Raw genomic sequence first — 16,337 nt, 5'->3', positions numbered from 1 at the left:
CTCACTCACTCACTTTAGTACACACACACACGCACGACCTCAATCATACACACAGGCAGGCAGGCAGGCACACACACACACACACACTTCCAATTTAGTGCCCGGATTGACAATTATCATTATGTTCCCATGTAATTTTGCCTTTACAGATACTTAATTAGTCTTCACGGTTAATGTACTGTTTTATATAAATCCCTATACAGTCTAAAAGCATCCCTATACCATTGTGGTGTGGCGTGGCACAGACCCCACTGTCTGTCTCTAGTCATGTTGTTAAGCCATGCTGCTTTTACTGTAGCTATAATGTCAGCTCATTAGGTAATCATGATGGACATGATCGGTCATACAAGGATAATACAGACATGGTCCAACCATCCTAACCCTAACCATCCATTCAGTAGCTTTACAGCCAGTCAATTAGTCATAAAGATTACCATTGGTCTGTTGATTGGGAAGTGAAGGTAGGCGATGTGAATATTAGCTGCAGCCATCTGTTTCTGTACATTTCCATACTGCCTGGTATTCCTGTAGTTGTTTTTGGCCACATACATTTGTTTTATACATGTTGATGATGCTGCTGTACCACAAGAGGTTGGTGGCACCTGAATTGGGAAGGACGGGCTCATAGTAACGTCTGGAACGGAATTAATGGAATTCCGTTCCAGCCATTCACTCCATTCCAGCCTTTATTATGAGCCGTCCTCCCCTCACCAGCCTCCTGTGTGTTGTACAGATAATGCAGTTCTGATATGACTGAATGGAACCCCTGGACTGACACTGCCATGTCTCCATAAGGAAGCCTCCGTGATGCAAGCAGATGCACTTCACTAATCAGTAGACATAAATAATTGAATGTATAGTATTCATACAATATTGTGCGACAGCGGATTTTCGCCACTGGGATGAGACGCCCTCTTCTCGCACATCCTGGATGTGCAGGGGTGATATTTTCAACAAGACAGACACAGGCAGGCCAGGCACTTGAGCCTCAGGGGTTGCTGTCCTCATCCTCTCTCTATGACTGAACGAGAGACTCAGCCAATCTGTGCATGGTGACGCACCGCAAGGCTGGATCTAGACGCGCTTCATCATCATATTTAACACACCCACTCTCGATCTCACACTGGACAGACAGTGGTTCTCTTTTTCCTCGCGCAAAAGCCACATATTCGAGAGAGAAAGCGAATCGGCACCTGTCCGAATTATTTATTTGATTTGTCTCGTTTTGGTTGTTTTGTTTTGCCTGTCGTTATTCCGGATTTGTTGTGTGATCATTGACATATATTTCATCCTGGGTCGCTTACTGTGCAGTAGGCTATAGGTGAACTAATTCACTTAGCCTACACTTTTTTTTTTTTACCTGCGGCGCTTTTCAACGTTGGTTCACCGTTTATCGTGGCAAAGGAGGAATCTCAAATAGTCTTATTTTTTTCATAATATTTTGACATTGGTGAATAGCGCTCTCTGCGCTTTTCCTATCCTGGACTGGACCAATGCGTTGCCCGTGCCCAGCGGATCCACGATAGCCTCGTTTCTCACACCGCAGAGTTCACGCTCAACGGCCGGACCGATGTGCGCTAGCAGACCCCGCGAACACACACCTCTGATGGATCATTTATCTACTGTTTTTGAGCTTTTTTTCGGGCCCCTTGCACTTTCTTTATACCTTATGTTGTGTATAAAGCCTTGAGGTCGGACTCGGAGCTATAGAGCAGGAAGCAGTTGAGATAATGCCGGTTGCCCAACTTGACCGTTGGTCTGAACCGAATCGACCTGTTTTACCTGGGCGCATGCGGAGAATCCTCTCGTTCTGAATCACAAAAGGAGCCTTCTTTGTGGTTGGGAATACAAAAGTTGAACACTGACAACTTTAGTCTACTCAAGACGGCTATAAGTGAACATGGTTTCGTGTTCAACGTGTATTTAATTAAATTGGCATCCAGCGTAATAAACATAATCAGTGATGTAGTGAGTCTGTTCATATGCGTGCTCATCATTTGCAGTAAAATACTCACAACAGCTCAAACAGGGGACTATGAAGATGCTACTCTTCCGTAAATTCCGAGTTTTGATTCTCATGGTGTTTCTAATCGCCTGCTCGATGCACATCTTGATAGACTTGTTACCAAAGCTGGAGAGGCGCAGCAACATCGGCTGCTCCTGCTCGCACACGCCGAGCGAGGACCCTCAGAACTGGGCTAAAAACCGAGCCAGGTCGGGAGTGGAGTCGGGCTGGCCTAACAAACACACTCTGAGAATCCTCCAGGACTTCAGCAATGAACCAAACTCTAACATCTCTTCCCATTCTCCGGAGAAGATCCCCAAAGCGGGGGACAAAACGGAAGCCTTTATACGGCCTGAACATTATGCGCAAAATGGTGACAAAAATAGACGGTTTATACAGGACACTGTGCTCAACAAAAACGTACCTGTCAAAGGTTCAAGGTTGCGGGCGCTGTTTGACCACCCATTATTTAAGAGAGCCTTACCATCTCTGACCGACGAGGACACATTGTTCAACGTCAACACAGACATCAGATTTGACACCAAAGGCGCCACAGAGAATCAGGAATGGTAACCTATATTTTTATAAATATTTATAGACTATCACCACAATCTGAAAGTGATTATTATCCTCCTCAAATTCAACATAATTCATTAACATAAATTAAACAAACAATACACCTAAGATATGATATGTTAATTACAATTTTAAACGTGTTAATATATGAATACATGTGTTATTACACAAAGGGTTATAGGCTACGGAACCATATTATCAAATGTCCCTCTTGCAAATTCAAATCCCTTAGTAAAACATGTCACCTCAACACACGAAACGCTAACACAGCTGAAGCACTAAAAAGGAGGGTGATTCAGGGGTTACACAAAATGCATAATCATGTCATCCTCCCTGTTGTAATAACACCGATCACCTCCTCCTCCCTCTAACCCCCCCCCCAGGCATGCTGAGCGGAATGTGGAGCAGTACTCTCCGACAGGAGGGGAGCTGATGGTTGACTCCTACCCCAACTGGCTCCGCTTCCACATAGGGATTAATCGATATGAGCTCTACTCCAGACACAACTCAGTCATCGATGCCCTCCTCAGGGACTTGGTCTCACAGAGAATCACCAGCGTTGGTAAGTCAGAGGAGAGAAGGTAGCTTCTCTATAGCCTGGTCCCAGATCTGTTTTTGCTTCGTTCAGCCAACTCTCATGCCATAGAAGTTGAGAAACTAGCCTGGTTCCAGATCTGTTAGTGGTTTGTTTAGCCAACTCCTCTGACTATCATTGACACAGATAACTTGGCGAAGGCACATACAGATGGGACCAGGCTAGTGTCTCCTCTGTATGGCACAACAACAGTAGTCAGAGGAGTTGGCTAAACGAAACACAGAAACAGATCTGCGACCAGGTTCTCTCTCCAAATCCATGCAGGATGGATGCAGCTTGGTCTGGCAGTATGGCCAGCTACATGCTGCTCCCTCCAGCCCATGTAATTACACAGCTGTATGACTACTGAGAGGCCAGGATGTCAATACCAATTGAGACTACAGAAGCCAGCAGTTGGTAGTTTGGGTTTTTCTTTATATAGCATGCCTAGCTACAGTCACATATACTTCACTCATTCACAGAAAGAATACAATTCAAAGAATCAATGGATATTATATACTGTATATTTATAATGTATGACAAATTCCATTTTCTAGTTGATAAGTGACATATTTGGTCATGTGTAACTCACACTAGGACACGTAGAACATAGAGCCTAAAGCCTTTGGGTCTGTTACATCAGGGCATCTTCCCTATAGAGTGGGTATGACAACAGTCTAGAGACTGAAACGTTGACATTTTCCTCTTGAACGGTTCACCCTCTTCTCGCCTTTGCACAGCCCATGTCAAAATATCTTTTACATGAAACAATATTTTCTCAAAGCTATTATGGTATTTTTCAAAGACTTTGTGCCTCTTTTTTGGGGCCTGTTTGTTTTACGGCCAAGAAATTGACTTGGAGTTTGTCCCTTTTTGGATGTGAGGATTCCATCTTCTGTCCTCTGAACAGCTGTCTCTGGAGTCCCTGTAGAATGGCTTATTATGTTCTAGGTTCTAGAGCGAGAGAGCGAGAGAGAGGGAAGAAAGAACAGAGAGAGAGAGAATGAGGGAAGAAAGAAGAGCGCGAGAGAGAACAGAGAGAATGGAAAGAACAGAGAGAAAACAGACAGCGATGTGAATGCACTCTCTGTCCTTCACCTCCCAGTCTCCTTCCTGATCAAACAAACACTGTGACATCATCTGTCACTCACTCTGAGTACACAGTCACACAGTCTGAACTGAATCAGTGGGAGAGGTTGACCATCCTCTGGAGAGGGAAATCCATTGCGTAATTGATTATATAATCTCTGATGATTTCCGTGTACTCTACAATGTCATCCAGTTTGAATGATTCTGCCATACTGTGTAATTGCTGTCAATGATGATTTGAGTTGTTTGTCTTTGTGTATCTCCAACAGCCATGAAGTCTGGAGGCACCCAACTAAAACTCATCATGACGTTCCAGAACTATGGACAGGCTCTGTTCAAACCTATGAAGTAAGTAGACTGCTTTATAACAGCCAGAAATGCTTCTCATGGTGATGTATTGTATAGGTTCAATAGGCTATTCGTACAGTGCCTCCGGGGGACAATATAGATGAATAAAGGTTAAATGAAAACTACATTTATTTTATTTAACCTTATTTGTATCCAGGTTGGCCATATTGTAATGATAATATACTTCCTCTGAGAGACTTGGTCCTTTAGTCCTAATCCTTTTCATCATTGTTATAGCTAGCTGGGATTTAAATGTAATTACTTTTGTTATCGTAATTGGTTAATCATATTCACCCTCCCGTGGTGTGTGGCCTCAGTGTCAGTGTGGAGAGCTGGGTTAAGCCTGTGGATGATCCCAGGGGGGAGAAGGAGGAGGAGGAATAGGAGGAGGGAAGGGGGAGAAAGTGGAGGAGGAATAGGAACAGGGAAGGGGGGAGAAGGAGAAGGAGGAGGGAAGGAGGAGGAGTGAAGGGTGGAGAAGGAGGAATAGGAGGGAAGGGGGGAGAAAGGGGGAATAGGAACAGGGAAGGGGAAGAAGGAGGAGGAGGAGGGAAGGGGGAAGAAGGAGGAGGAGGAGTGAAGGGGGAGAAGGAGGAAAAGGAACAGGGAAAGGGGGAGAAGCTATTCATAGGCTGTCATTACAAACTCCTTCAGTCTACTCATATTAAGTCAAGCGAGACTCACCTCAAATCAGGAGAGAAGCATACTGACATTTTAAACCAGGTGGTTTGAGCCCTGAATGCTAATTGACTGAAATCTGTGGTATATCTGACCGCATGCAATGGGTATGACAAAAAAGTGCTTTTTACTGCTCTAATTACATTGGTAACAAGTTCATTATAGCAATAAGGCACCTCTGGGGGTGTTTGTTGTATATGGCCAATATAGCACATCTAAGGACTGTTCTTAGGCACACAATGCAACATGGAGTGCCTGGATACAGCCCTTATACCATATACCACACCCCCTCATGCATTGTTGCTGAAATATGCAATCAAAATCCATCCAGAGTTCCTCTCTGCGGTACACTAATATTGAATTTGAACAGAAACACGAAATTACGTTTTTTTTAAAAGTCAAAACCTGTGGTGATGTGTTTGGGATTTAAATCTATTTGTTGTTTGAGGCTGTCAACTCATGTCTGATATTATCTATCCCCTTGGTTTCTCATCTAGAGACAGGAGGGGCAGGAGGAATATGAGGCTTATTTTCACTCCCCCGTCTTGATACATTTCATTTAACAAAGCATGGCCATCAGAACTGTCTTGACGGCAAAGTTAGACCCCAACCTCTATCCAGCTGGACTGGCAGACATATCCTCTGCACTATTCCCTAGACAACATAGTGAACCGACACACACACACTTACATTTGAGACATTTAGCAGACACTCTTATTCAGAGGAATCAGTGTTAACTGCCTTGTTCATGGGCACATCGTCAGATTTTTTAACATTGTCGGTTCGGGGATTCAAACCAGCAAACTTTCGGTTACTGTCCCAACGCTCTTAACCGCTAGGTTACCTGCCGCCACACACACACACACACACACGCATACACATGCTCGCAAACACTTGCGCACTCACACACACACACCGCTCCATAACACCCCACCAACTCTCTCTCCTCAATCTGTTTGCGTGTTGCCACATGGTGCATCAGAGACAGAGGCTGCAACATCAAAGGCTTCACGTCAGCTTCTACTCTGAACACAAATGCAAATGCATAAACATTTGAGAGAGAGGAGCAGAGCGTCTGGGTACCAATCTGGCGACGGACTCCTTCTACCAGTAAACTGGGTTCGGAATAGAATGGCACCGAGCAGGTGCAGATCAGAGCAGGAATCCAGTAGTGCTGCTCTGTATCAATCCTATGGCGCTCTCTCTCTCTCTCTCTCTCTCTCTCTCTCTCTCTCTCTCTCTCTCTCGTCTCTCTCTCTGTCTCTCTCTCTCTATCTGTCTCTCTGTCTCTCTCTATCAGTCGCTCTGTCTCTCTCTCTCTTCTCTCTCTCTCACTCTCTCTCAATTCAATTCAATTCAATAGACTTTATTGACATGGCAAGTTAAATTACTTGTCAAAGTATACGGTACCAGTTAAAAGTTTAGATACACCTACTCATTCAAGGGTTTTTCTTTATTTTTACTATTTTCTACATTGTACAATAATAATGAAGACATCTAAACTATGATATAACGCATATGAAATCATGCAGTAATACAAAAAGTAACCACCCTTTGCCTTGATGACAGCTTTGCACACTCTTGGTATTCTCTCAACCAGCTTCACCTGTAATGCTTTTTCAACAGTCTTGAAGGAGTTCCCACATATGCTGAGCACTTGTTGGCTGCTTTTCCTTCACTCTGCTGTCCAACTCATCCCAAATCATCTCAATTGGGTTGAGGTCGGGTGATTGTGGAGGCCAGGTCATGTGATGCAGCACTCCATCACTTCTTCTTGGTCAAATAGCCCTTACACAGCCTGGAGATCATCCGGAACCAGCCTTAAACCAAAAATCTCAAATTTGGACTCATCAGACCAAAGCACAGATTTCCACCGGTCTAATGACTATTGCTCATGTTTCTTGGCCCAAGCAAGTCTCTGCTTCTTATTGGTGTCCTTTAGTAGTGGTTTCTTTGCAGCAATTCGACCATGAAGGCCTGATTCACACAGTCTCCTCTGAACAGTTGATGTTGAGATGTGTCTGTTACTTGAACGCTGTGAAGCATTTATTTGGCCTGCAATTTCTGAGGCTGGTAACTATAATGAACTTATTCTCTGCAGCAGAGGTAACTCTGGGTATTCCTTTCCTGTGGCAGTCCTCGTGTGAGCCAGTTTCATCATAGCTTTTGATGGTTTTTGCAACTGCACTTGAAGAAACTTTCAAAGTTCTTAAGATTTTCCAGAATGACTGACCTTCATGTCTTAAAGTAATGATGGAATGTCATTTCTCTTTCTTTATTTGAGCTGTTCTTGCCATAATATGGACTTAGTCTTTTACCAAATAGAGCTATCTTCTTTATACCACCCCTACCATGTCACAACACAACCGGTTGGCTCAAACGTATTAAGAAGGAAAGAAATTCCATAAATTAACTTTTAACAACCCACACCTGCATTCCAGGAGACTACCTCATGAAGCTGGTTGAGAGAATGCCAAGTGTGTGCAAAGCTGTCATCAAGGCAAAGGGTGTTTACTTTGACACATCGCAAATATAAAGTATTTTTGATTTGTGTAACACTTTTTTGCTTACTAAATGATTCCATGTGTTATTTGATAGTTATGATGTCTTCTCTATTATTTTACAATGTAGAAAATAGGAAAAATAAAGAAAATCCCTTGAAGGAGTAGGTGAGTTCAAACTTTTGACTGGTACTGTACAAATAACCAAATAGTGAGACCAACAGCAATAATAATAGTAGTAGTGGAAATGGGATTACCATTAACAGAAACTGCAACAACAATATTAATGAGAATAACAATATATAAAAGCAATAGTAGTAGACCAGTCTCAACCAGTCAGTAGAAATAGACCAGTCTCAACCAGTCAGTAGTAATAGACCAGTCTCAACCAGTCAGTAGTAATAGACCAGTCTCAACCAGTCAGTAGTAGTAGACCAGTCTTAACCAGTCAGTAATAATAGACCAGTCTTAACCAGTCAGTAGTAATAGACCAGTCTTAACCAGTCAGTAGTAATAGACCAGTCTTAACCAGTCAGTAGTAATAAACCAGTCTTAACCAGTCAGTAGTAATAGACCAGTCTCAACCAGTCAGTAGTAGTAGACCAGTCTCAACCAGTCAGTAGTAGTAGACCAGTTTTAACCAGTCAGTAGTAATAGACCAGTCTCAACCAGTCAGTAGTAGTAGACCAGTCTCAACCAGTCAGTAGTAGTAGACCAGTCTCAACCAGTCAGTAGTAGTAGACCAGTCTTAACCAGTCAGTAGTAATAGACCAGTCTCAACCAGTCAGTAGTAGTAGACCAGTCTTAACCAGTCAGTAGTAGTAGACCAGTCTTAACCAGTCAGTAGTAGTAGACCAGTCTCAACCAGTCAGTAGTAGTAGACCAGTCTCAACCAGTCAGTAGTAGTAGACCAGTCTTAACCAGTTAGTAGTAATAGACCAGTCTCAACCAGTCAGTAGTAGTAGACCAGTCTTAACCAGTCAGTAGTAGTAGACCAGTCTTAACCAGTCAGTAGTAGTAGACCAGTCTCAACCAGTCAGTAGTAGTAGACCAGTCTCAACCAGTCAGTAGTAGTAGACGAGTCTCAACCAGTCAGTAGTAGTAGACCAGTCTCAACCAGTCAGTAGTAGTAGACCAGTCTCAACCAGTCAGTAGTAGTAGACCAGTCTCAACAAGTCAGTAGTAATAGACAAGTCTCAACCAGTCAGTAGTAGTAGACCAGTCTCAACCAGTCAGTAGTAATAGACCAGTCTCAACCAGTCAGTAGTAGTAGACCAGTCTTAACCAGTCAGTAATAGTAGACCAGTCTCAACCAGTCAGTAGTAGTAGACCAGTCTCAACCAGTCAGTAGTAGTAGAACAGTCTCAACCAGTCAGTAGTAGTAGACCAGTCTTAACCAGTCAGTAGTAATAGACCAGTCTCAACCAGTCAGTAGTAGTAGACCAGTCTTAACCAGTCAGTAGTAGTAGACCAGTCTTAACCAGTCAGTAGTAGTAGACCAGTCTCAACCAGTCAGTAGTAGTAGACCAGTCTCAACCAGTCAGTAGTAGTAGACGAGTCTCAACCAGTCAGTAGTAGTAGACCAGTCTCAACCAGTCAGTAGTAGTAGACCAGTCTCAACCAATCAGTAGTAGTAGACCAGTCTCAACAACTCAGTCGTAATAGACCAGTCTCAACCAGTCAGTAGTAGTAGACCAGTCTCAACCAGTCAGTAGTAGTAGACCAGTCTTAACCAGTCAGTAGTAATAGACCAGTCTCAACCAGTCAGTAGTAGTAGACCAGTCTTAACCAGTCAGTAGTAATAGACCAGTCTCAACCAGTCAGTAGTAGTAGACCAGTCTTAACCAGTCAGTAGTAATAGACCAGTCTCAACCAGTCATTAGTAGTAGACCAGTCTCAACCAGTCAGTAGTAATAGACCAGTCTCAACCAGTCAGTAGTAGTAGACCAGTCTTAACCAGTCAGTAGTAATAGACCAGTCTCAACCAGTCATTTGTAGTAGACCAGTCTTAACCAGTCAGTAGTAATAGACCAGTCTCAACCAGTCATTTGTAGTAGACCAGTCTCAACCAGTCAGTAGTAATAGACCAGTCTTAACCAGTCAGTAGTAATAGACCAGTCTTAACCAGTCAGTAGTAATAGACCAGTCTCAACCAGTCAGTAGTAATAGACCAGTCTCAACTAGTCAGTAGTAGTAGACCAGTCTTAACCAGTCAGTAGTAATAGACCAGTCTTAACCAGTCAGTAGTAATAGACCAGTCTCAACCAGTCAGTAGTAGTAGACCAGTCTTAACCAGTCAGTAATAATAGACCAGTCTTAACCAATCAGTAGTAATAGACCAATCTTAACCAGTCAGTAGTAATAGACCAGTCTTAACCAGTCAGTAGTAGTAGACCAGTCTCAACCAGTGAGTAGTAAAAGACCAGTCTCAACCAGTCAGTAGTAGTATACCAGTCTCAACCAGTCAGTAGTAATAGACCAGTCTTAACCAGTCATTAGTAGTAGACCAGTCTCAACCAGTCAGTTGTAATAGACCAGTCTCAACTAGACAGTTGTAGTAGACCAGTCTTAACCAGTCAGTAGTAGTATACCAGTCTCAACCAGTCAGTAGTAATAGACCAGTCTCAACTAGTCAGTAGTAGTAGACCAGTCTTAACCAGTCAGTAGTAATAGACCAGTCTTAACCAGTCAGTAGTAATTGACCAGTCTCAACCAGTCAGTAGTAATAGACCAGTCTCAACTAGTCAGTAGTAGTAGACCAGTCTTAACCAGTCAGTAGTAATAGACCAGTCTTAACCAGTCAGTAGTAATAGACCAGTCTTAACCAGTCAGTAGTAATAGACCAGTCTCAACCAGTCAGTAGTAATAGACCAGTCTCAACTAGTCAGTAGTAGTAGACCAGTCTTAACCAGTCAGTAGTAATAGACCAGTCTTAACCAGTCAGTAGTAATAGACCAGTCTCAACCAGTCAGTAGTAGTAGACCAGTCTTAACCAGTCAGTAATAATAGACCAGTCTTAACCAATCAGTAGTAATAGACCAATCTTAACCAGTCAGTAGTAATAGACCAGTCTTAACCAGTCAGTAGTAGTAGACCAGTCTCAACCAGTGAGTAGTAAAAGACCAGTCTCACACAGTCAGTAGTTGTATACTAGTCTCAACCAGTCAGTAGTAATAGACCAGTCTTAACCAGTCATTAGTAGTAGACCAGTCTCAACCAGTCAGTTGTAATAGACCAGTCTCAACTAGACAGTTGTAGTAGACCAGTCTTAACCAGTCAGTAGTAGTATACCAGTCTCAACCAGTCAGTAGTAATAGACCAGTCTCAACTAGTCAGTAGTAGTAGACCAGTCTTAACCAGTCAGTAGTAATAGACCAGTCTTAACCAGTCAGTAGTAATTGACCAGTCTCAACCAGTCAGTAGTAATAGACCAGTCTCAACTAGTCAGTAGTAGTAGACCAGTCTTAACCAGTCAGTAGTAATAGACCAGTCTTAACCAGTCAGTAGTAATAGACCAGTCTCAACCAGTCAGTAGTAGTAGACCAGTCTTAACCAGTCAGTAATAATAGACCAGTCTTAACCAGTCAGTAGTAATAGACCAGTCTTAACCAGTCAGTTGTAATAGACCAGTCTTAACCAGTCAGTAGTAATAAACCAGTCTTAACCAGTCAGTAGTAATAGACCAGTCTCAACCAGTCAGTAGTAGTAGACCAGTCTCAACCAGTCAGTAGTAGTAGACCAGTCTTAACCAGTCAGTAGTAATGGACCAGTCTCAACCAGTCAGTAGTAGTAGACCAGTCTTAACCAGTCAGTAGTAATAGACCAGTCTCAACCAGTCAGTAGTAATAGACCAGTCTCAACCAGTCAGTAGTAATAGACCAGTCTCAACCAGTCAGTAGTAGTATACCAGTCTCAACCAGTCAGTAGTAATAGACCAGTCTTAACCAGTCATACGTATTAGACCAGTCTCAACCAGTCAGTAGTAATAGACCAGTCTCAACTAGACAGTTGTAGTAGACCAGTCTTAACCAGTCAGTAGTAGTATACCAGTCTCAACCAGTCAGTAGTAATAGACCAGTCTCAACTAGTCAGTAGTAGTAGACCAGTCTTAACCAGTCAGTAATAATAGACCAGTCTTAACCAGTCAGTAGTAATAGACCAGTCTCAACCAGTCAGTAGTAATAGACCAGTCTCAACCAGTCAGTAGTAATAGACCAGTCTCAACCAGTCAGTAGTAGTATACCAGTCTCAACCAGTCAGTAGTAATAGACCAGTCTTAACCAGTCAGTAGTAATTGACCAGTCTCAACCAGTCAGTAGTAATAGACCAGTCTCAACTAGTCAGTAGTAGTAGACCAGTCTTAACCAGTCAGTAGTAATAGACCAGTCTTAACCAGTCAGTAGTAATAGACCAGTCTCAACCAGTCAGTAGTAGTAGACCAGTCTTAACCAGTCAGTAATAATAGACCAGTCTTAACCAGTCAGTAGTAATAGACCAGTCTTAACCAGTCAGTTGTAATAGACCAGTCTTAACCAGTCAGTAGTAATAAACCAGTCTTAACCAGTCAGTAGTAATAGACCAGTCTCAACCAGTCAGTAGTAGTAGACCAGTCTCAACCAGTCAGTAGTAGTAGACCAGTCTTAACCAGTCAGTAGTAATGGACCAGTCTCAACCAGTCAGTAGTAGTAGACCAGTCTTAACCAGTCAGTAGTAATAGACCAGTCTCAACCAGTCAGTAGTAATAGACCAGTCTCAACCAGTCAGTAGTAATAGACCAGTCTCAACCAGTCAGTAGTAGTAGACCAGTCTCAACCAGTCAGTAGTAATAGACCAGTCTCAACCAGTCAGTAGTAATAGACCAGTCTCAACCAGTCAGTAGTAGTAGACCAGTCTCAACCAGTCAGTAGTAGTAGACCAGTCTTAACCAGTCAGTAGTAATAGACCAGTCTCAACCAGTCAGTAGTAGTAGACCAGTCTTAACCAGTCAGTAGTAGTATACCAGTCTCAACCAGTCAGTAGTAGTAGACCAGTCTCAACCAGTCAGTAGTAGTAGACCAGTCTTAACCAGTCAGTAATAATAGACCAGTCTTAACCAGTCAGTAGTAATAGACCAGTCTTAACCAGTCAGTTGTAATAGACCAGTCTTAACCAGTCAGTAGTAATAAACCAGTCTTAACCAGTCAGTAGTAATAGACCAGTCTCAACCAGTCAGTAGTAGTAGACCAGTCTCAACCAGTCAGTAGTAGTAGACCAGTCTTAACCAGTCAGTAGTAATGGACCAGTCTCAACCAGTCAGTAGTAGTAGACCAGTCTTAACCAGTCAGTAGTAATAGACCAGTCTCAACCAGTCAGTAGTAGTAGACCAGTCTCAACCAGTCAGTAGTAATAGACCAGTCTCAACCAGTCAGTAGTAATAGACCAGTCTCAACCAGTCAGTAGTAGTAGACCAGTCTCAACCAGTTAGTAGTAGTAGACCAGTCTCAACCAGTCAGTAGTAGTAGACCAGTCTTAACCAGTCAGTAGTAATAGACCAGTCTCAACCAGTCAGTAGTAGTAGACCAGTCTTAACCAGTCAGTAGTAGTATACCAGTCTCAACCAGTCAGTAGTAGTAGACCAGTCTCAACCAGTCAGTAGTAGTATACCAGTCTCAACCAGTCAGTAGTAGTAGACCAGTCTCAACCAGTCAGTAGTAGTATACCGGTCTCAACCAGTCAGTAGTAGTAGACCAGTCTCAACCAGTCAGTAATAATGGACCAGTCTCAACCAGTCAGTAATAATAGACCAGTCTTAACTAGTCAGTAGTAATAGACCAGTCTCAACCAGTCAGTAGTAGTAGACCAGTCTCAACCAGTCAGTAGTAGTAGACCAGTCTCAACCAGTCAGTAGTAGTAGACCAGTCTCAACCAGTCAGTAGTAGTAGACCAGTCTTAACCAGTCAGTAGTAATAGACCAGTCTCAACCAGTCTGTAGTAGTAGACCAGTCTTAACCAGTCAGTAGTAATAGACCAGTCTCAACCAGTCATTAGTAGTAGACCAGTCTCAACCAGTCAGTAGTAGTAGACCAGTCTTAACCAGTCAGTAATAGTAGACCAGTCTCAACCAGTCAGTAGTAATAGACCAGTCTCAACCAGTCAGTAGTAGTAGACCAGTCTTAACCAGTCAGTAATAGTAGACCAGTCTAAACCAGTCAGTAGTAATAGACCAGTCTCAACCAGTCAGTAGTAGTATACCAGTCTCAACCAGTCAGTAATAGTAGACCAGTCTCAACCAGTCAGTAATAACAGACCAGTCTCAACCAGTCAGTAACAATAGACCAGTCTTAACCAGTCAGTAGTAGTAGACCAGTCTTAACCAGTCAGTAGCAGTAGACCAGTCTTAACCAGTCAGTAGTAATAGACCAGTCTCAACCAGTCAGTAGTAATAGACCAGTCTCAACCAGTCAGTAGTAGTAGACCAGTCTCAACCAGTCAGTAGTAGTAGACCAGTCTCAACCAGTCAGTAGTAATAGACCAGTCTCAACCAGTCAGTAGTAGTATACCAGTCTCAACCAGTCAGTAGTAATAGACCAGTCTCAACCAGTCAGTAGTAGTAGACCAGTCTCAACCAGTCAGTAGTAATAGACCAGTCTCAACCAGTCAGTAGTAGTAGACCAGTCTCAACCAGTCAGTAGTAGTAGACCAGTCTCAACCAGTCAGTAATAATAGACCAGTCTCAACCAGTCAGTAGTAGTAGACCAGTCTCAACCAGTCAGTAGTAATAGACCAGTCTCAACCAGTCAGTAGTATTAGACCAGTCTCAACCAGTCGGTAGTAGTAGACCAGTCTCAACAAGTCAGTAGTAGTAGACCAGTCTTAACCAGTCAGTAGTAATAGACCAGTCTCAACCAGTCATTAGTACTAGACCAGTCTCAACCAGTCAGTAGTAATAGACCAGTCTCAACCAGTCAGTAGTAGTAGACCAGTCTCAACCAGTCAGTAGTAGTAGACCAGTCTTAACCAGTCAGTAGTAATAGACCAGTCTTAACCAGTCAGTAGTAATTGACCAGTCTCAACCAGTCAGTAATAACAGACCAGTCTCAACCAGTCAGTAACAATAGACCAGTCTTAACCAGTCAGTAGTAGTAGACCAGTCTTAACCAGTCAGTAGCAGTAGACCAGTCTTAACCAGTCAGTAGTAATAGACCAGTCTCAACTAGTCAGTAGTAATAGACCAGTCTCAACCAGTCAGTAGTAGTAGACCAGTCTCAACCAGTCAGTAGTAGTAGACCAGTCTCAACCAGTCAGTAGTAATAGACCAGTCTCAACCAGTCAGTAGTAGTATACCAGTCTCAACCAGTCAGTAGTAATAGACCAGTCTCAACCAGTCAGTAGTAGTAGACCAGTCTCAACCAGTCAGTAGTAATAGACCAGTCTCAACCAGTCAGTAGTAGTAGACCAGTCTCAACCAGTCAGTAGTAGTAGACCAGTCTCAACCAGTCAGTAGTAATAGACCAGTCTCAACCAGTCAGTAGTAGTAGACCAGTCTCAACCAGTCAGTAATAATAGACCAGTCTCAACCAGTCAGTAGTAGTAGACCAGTCTCAACCAGTCAGTAGTAATAGACCAGTCTCAACCAGTCAGTAGTAGTAGACCAGTCTTAACCAGTCAGTAATAATAGACCAGTCTTAACCAGTCAGTAGTAATAGACCAGTCTTAACCAGTCAGTAGTAATAGACCAGTCTTAACCAGTCAGTAGTAATAAACCAGTCTTAACCAGTCAGTAGTAATAGACCAGTCTCAACCAGTCAGTAGTAGTAGACCAGTCTCAACCAGTGAGTAGTAAAAGACCAGTCTCAACCAGTCAGTAGTAGTATACCAGTCTCAACCAGTCAGTAGTAATAGACCAGTCTTAACCAGTCATTAGTAGTAGACCAGTCTCAACCAGTCAGTAGTAATAGACCAGTCTCAACTAGAAAGTTGTAGTAGACCAGTCTTAACCAGTCAGTAGTAGTAGACCAGTCTCAACCAGTCAGTAGTAATAGACCAGTCTCAACTAGTCAGTAGTAGTAGACCAGTCTTAACCAGTCAGTAGTAATAGACCAGTCTTAACCAGTCAGTAGTAATTGACCAGTCTCAACCAGTCAGTAGTAATAGACCAGTCTCAGCTAGTCAGTAGTAGTAGACCAGTCTTAACCAGTCAGTAGTAATAGACCAGCCTTAACCAGTCAGTAGTAATAGACCAGGCTGAACCAGTCAGTAGTAGTAGACCAGTCTTAACCAGTCAGTTATAATAGACCAGTCTTAACCAGTCAGTAGTAATGGACCAGTCTCAACCAGTCAGTAGTAGTAGACCAGTCTTAACCAGTCAGTAGTAATAGACCAGTCTCAACCAGTCAGTAGTAATAGACCAGTCTCAACCAGTCAGTAGTAATAGACCAGTCTCAACCAGTCAGTAGTAGTAGACCAGTCTCAACCAGTCAGTAGTAATAGACCAGTCTCAACCAGTCAGTAGTCGAAGACCAGTCTCAACCAGTCAGTAGTAGTAGACCAGTCTCAACCAGTCAGTAGTAGTAGACCAGTCTTAACC

The 16,337-nt window shown here is 42.9% G+C and overlaps 1 protein-coding gene across 1 annotated transcript in view; it reads left to right on the top strand.

The window, feature by feature from the left end:
• Positions 1 to 1,117: 1,117 nt before the first annotated feature.
• The window catches only part of LOC106609787 (extracellular serine/threonine protein kinase FAM20C), a 124,843-nt gene continuing 109,623 nt past the window's right edge, over positions 1,118 to 16,337 (top strand). Inside the window, exons 1-3 of the mRNA XM_014208805.2 lie at positions 1,118 to 2,574; positions 2,965 to 3,143; positions 4,514 to 4,592. Of these exons, the coding sequence (XP_014064280.1) occupies positions 2,036 to 2,574; positions 2,965 to 3,143; positions 4,514 to 4,592 (797 nt within the window). The 5' untranslated portion in view covers positions 1,118 to 2,035. The remainder of the gene's footprint in view (positions 2,575 to 2,964; positions 3,144 to 4,513; positions 4,593 to 16,337) is intronic.

Source organism: Salmo salar, chromosome ssa01, assembly GCF_905237065.1.
Source record: "Salmo salar chromosome ssa01, Ssal_v3.1, whole genome shotgun sequence".
In the NCBI taxonomy this organism is placed as follows: Eukaryota; Metazoa; Chordata; class Actinopteri; order Salmoniformes; family Salmonidae; genus Salmo; species Salmo salar.
This window is presented reverse-complemented; position numbering and strand designations above follow the sequence as displayed.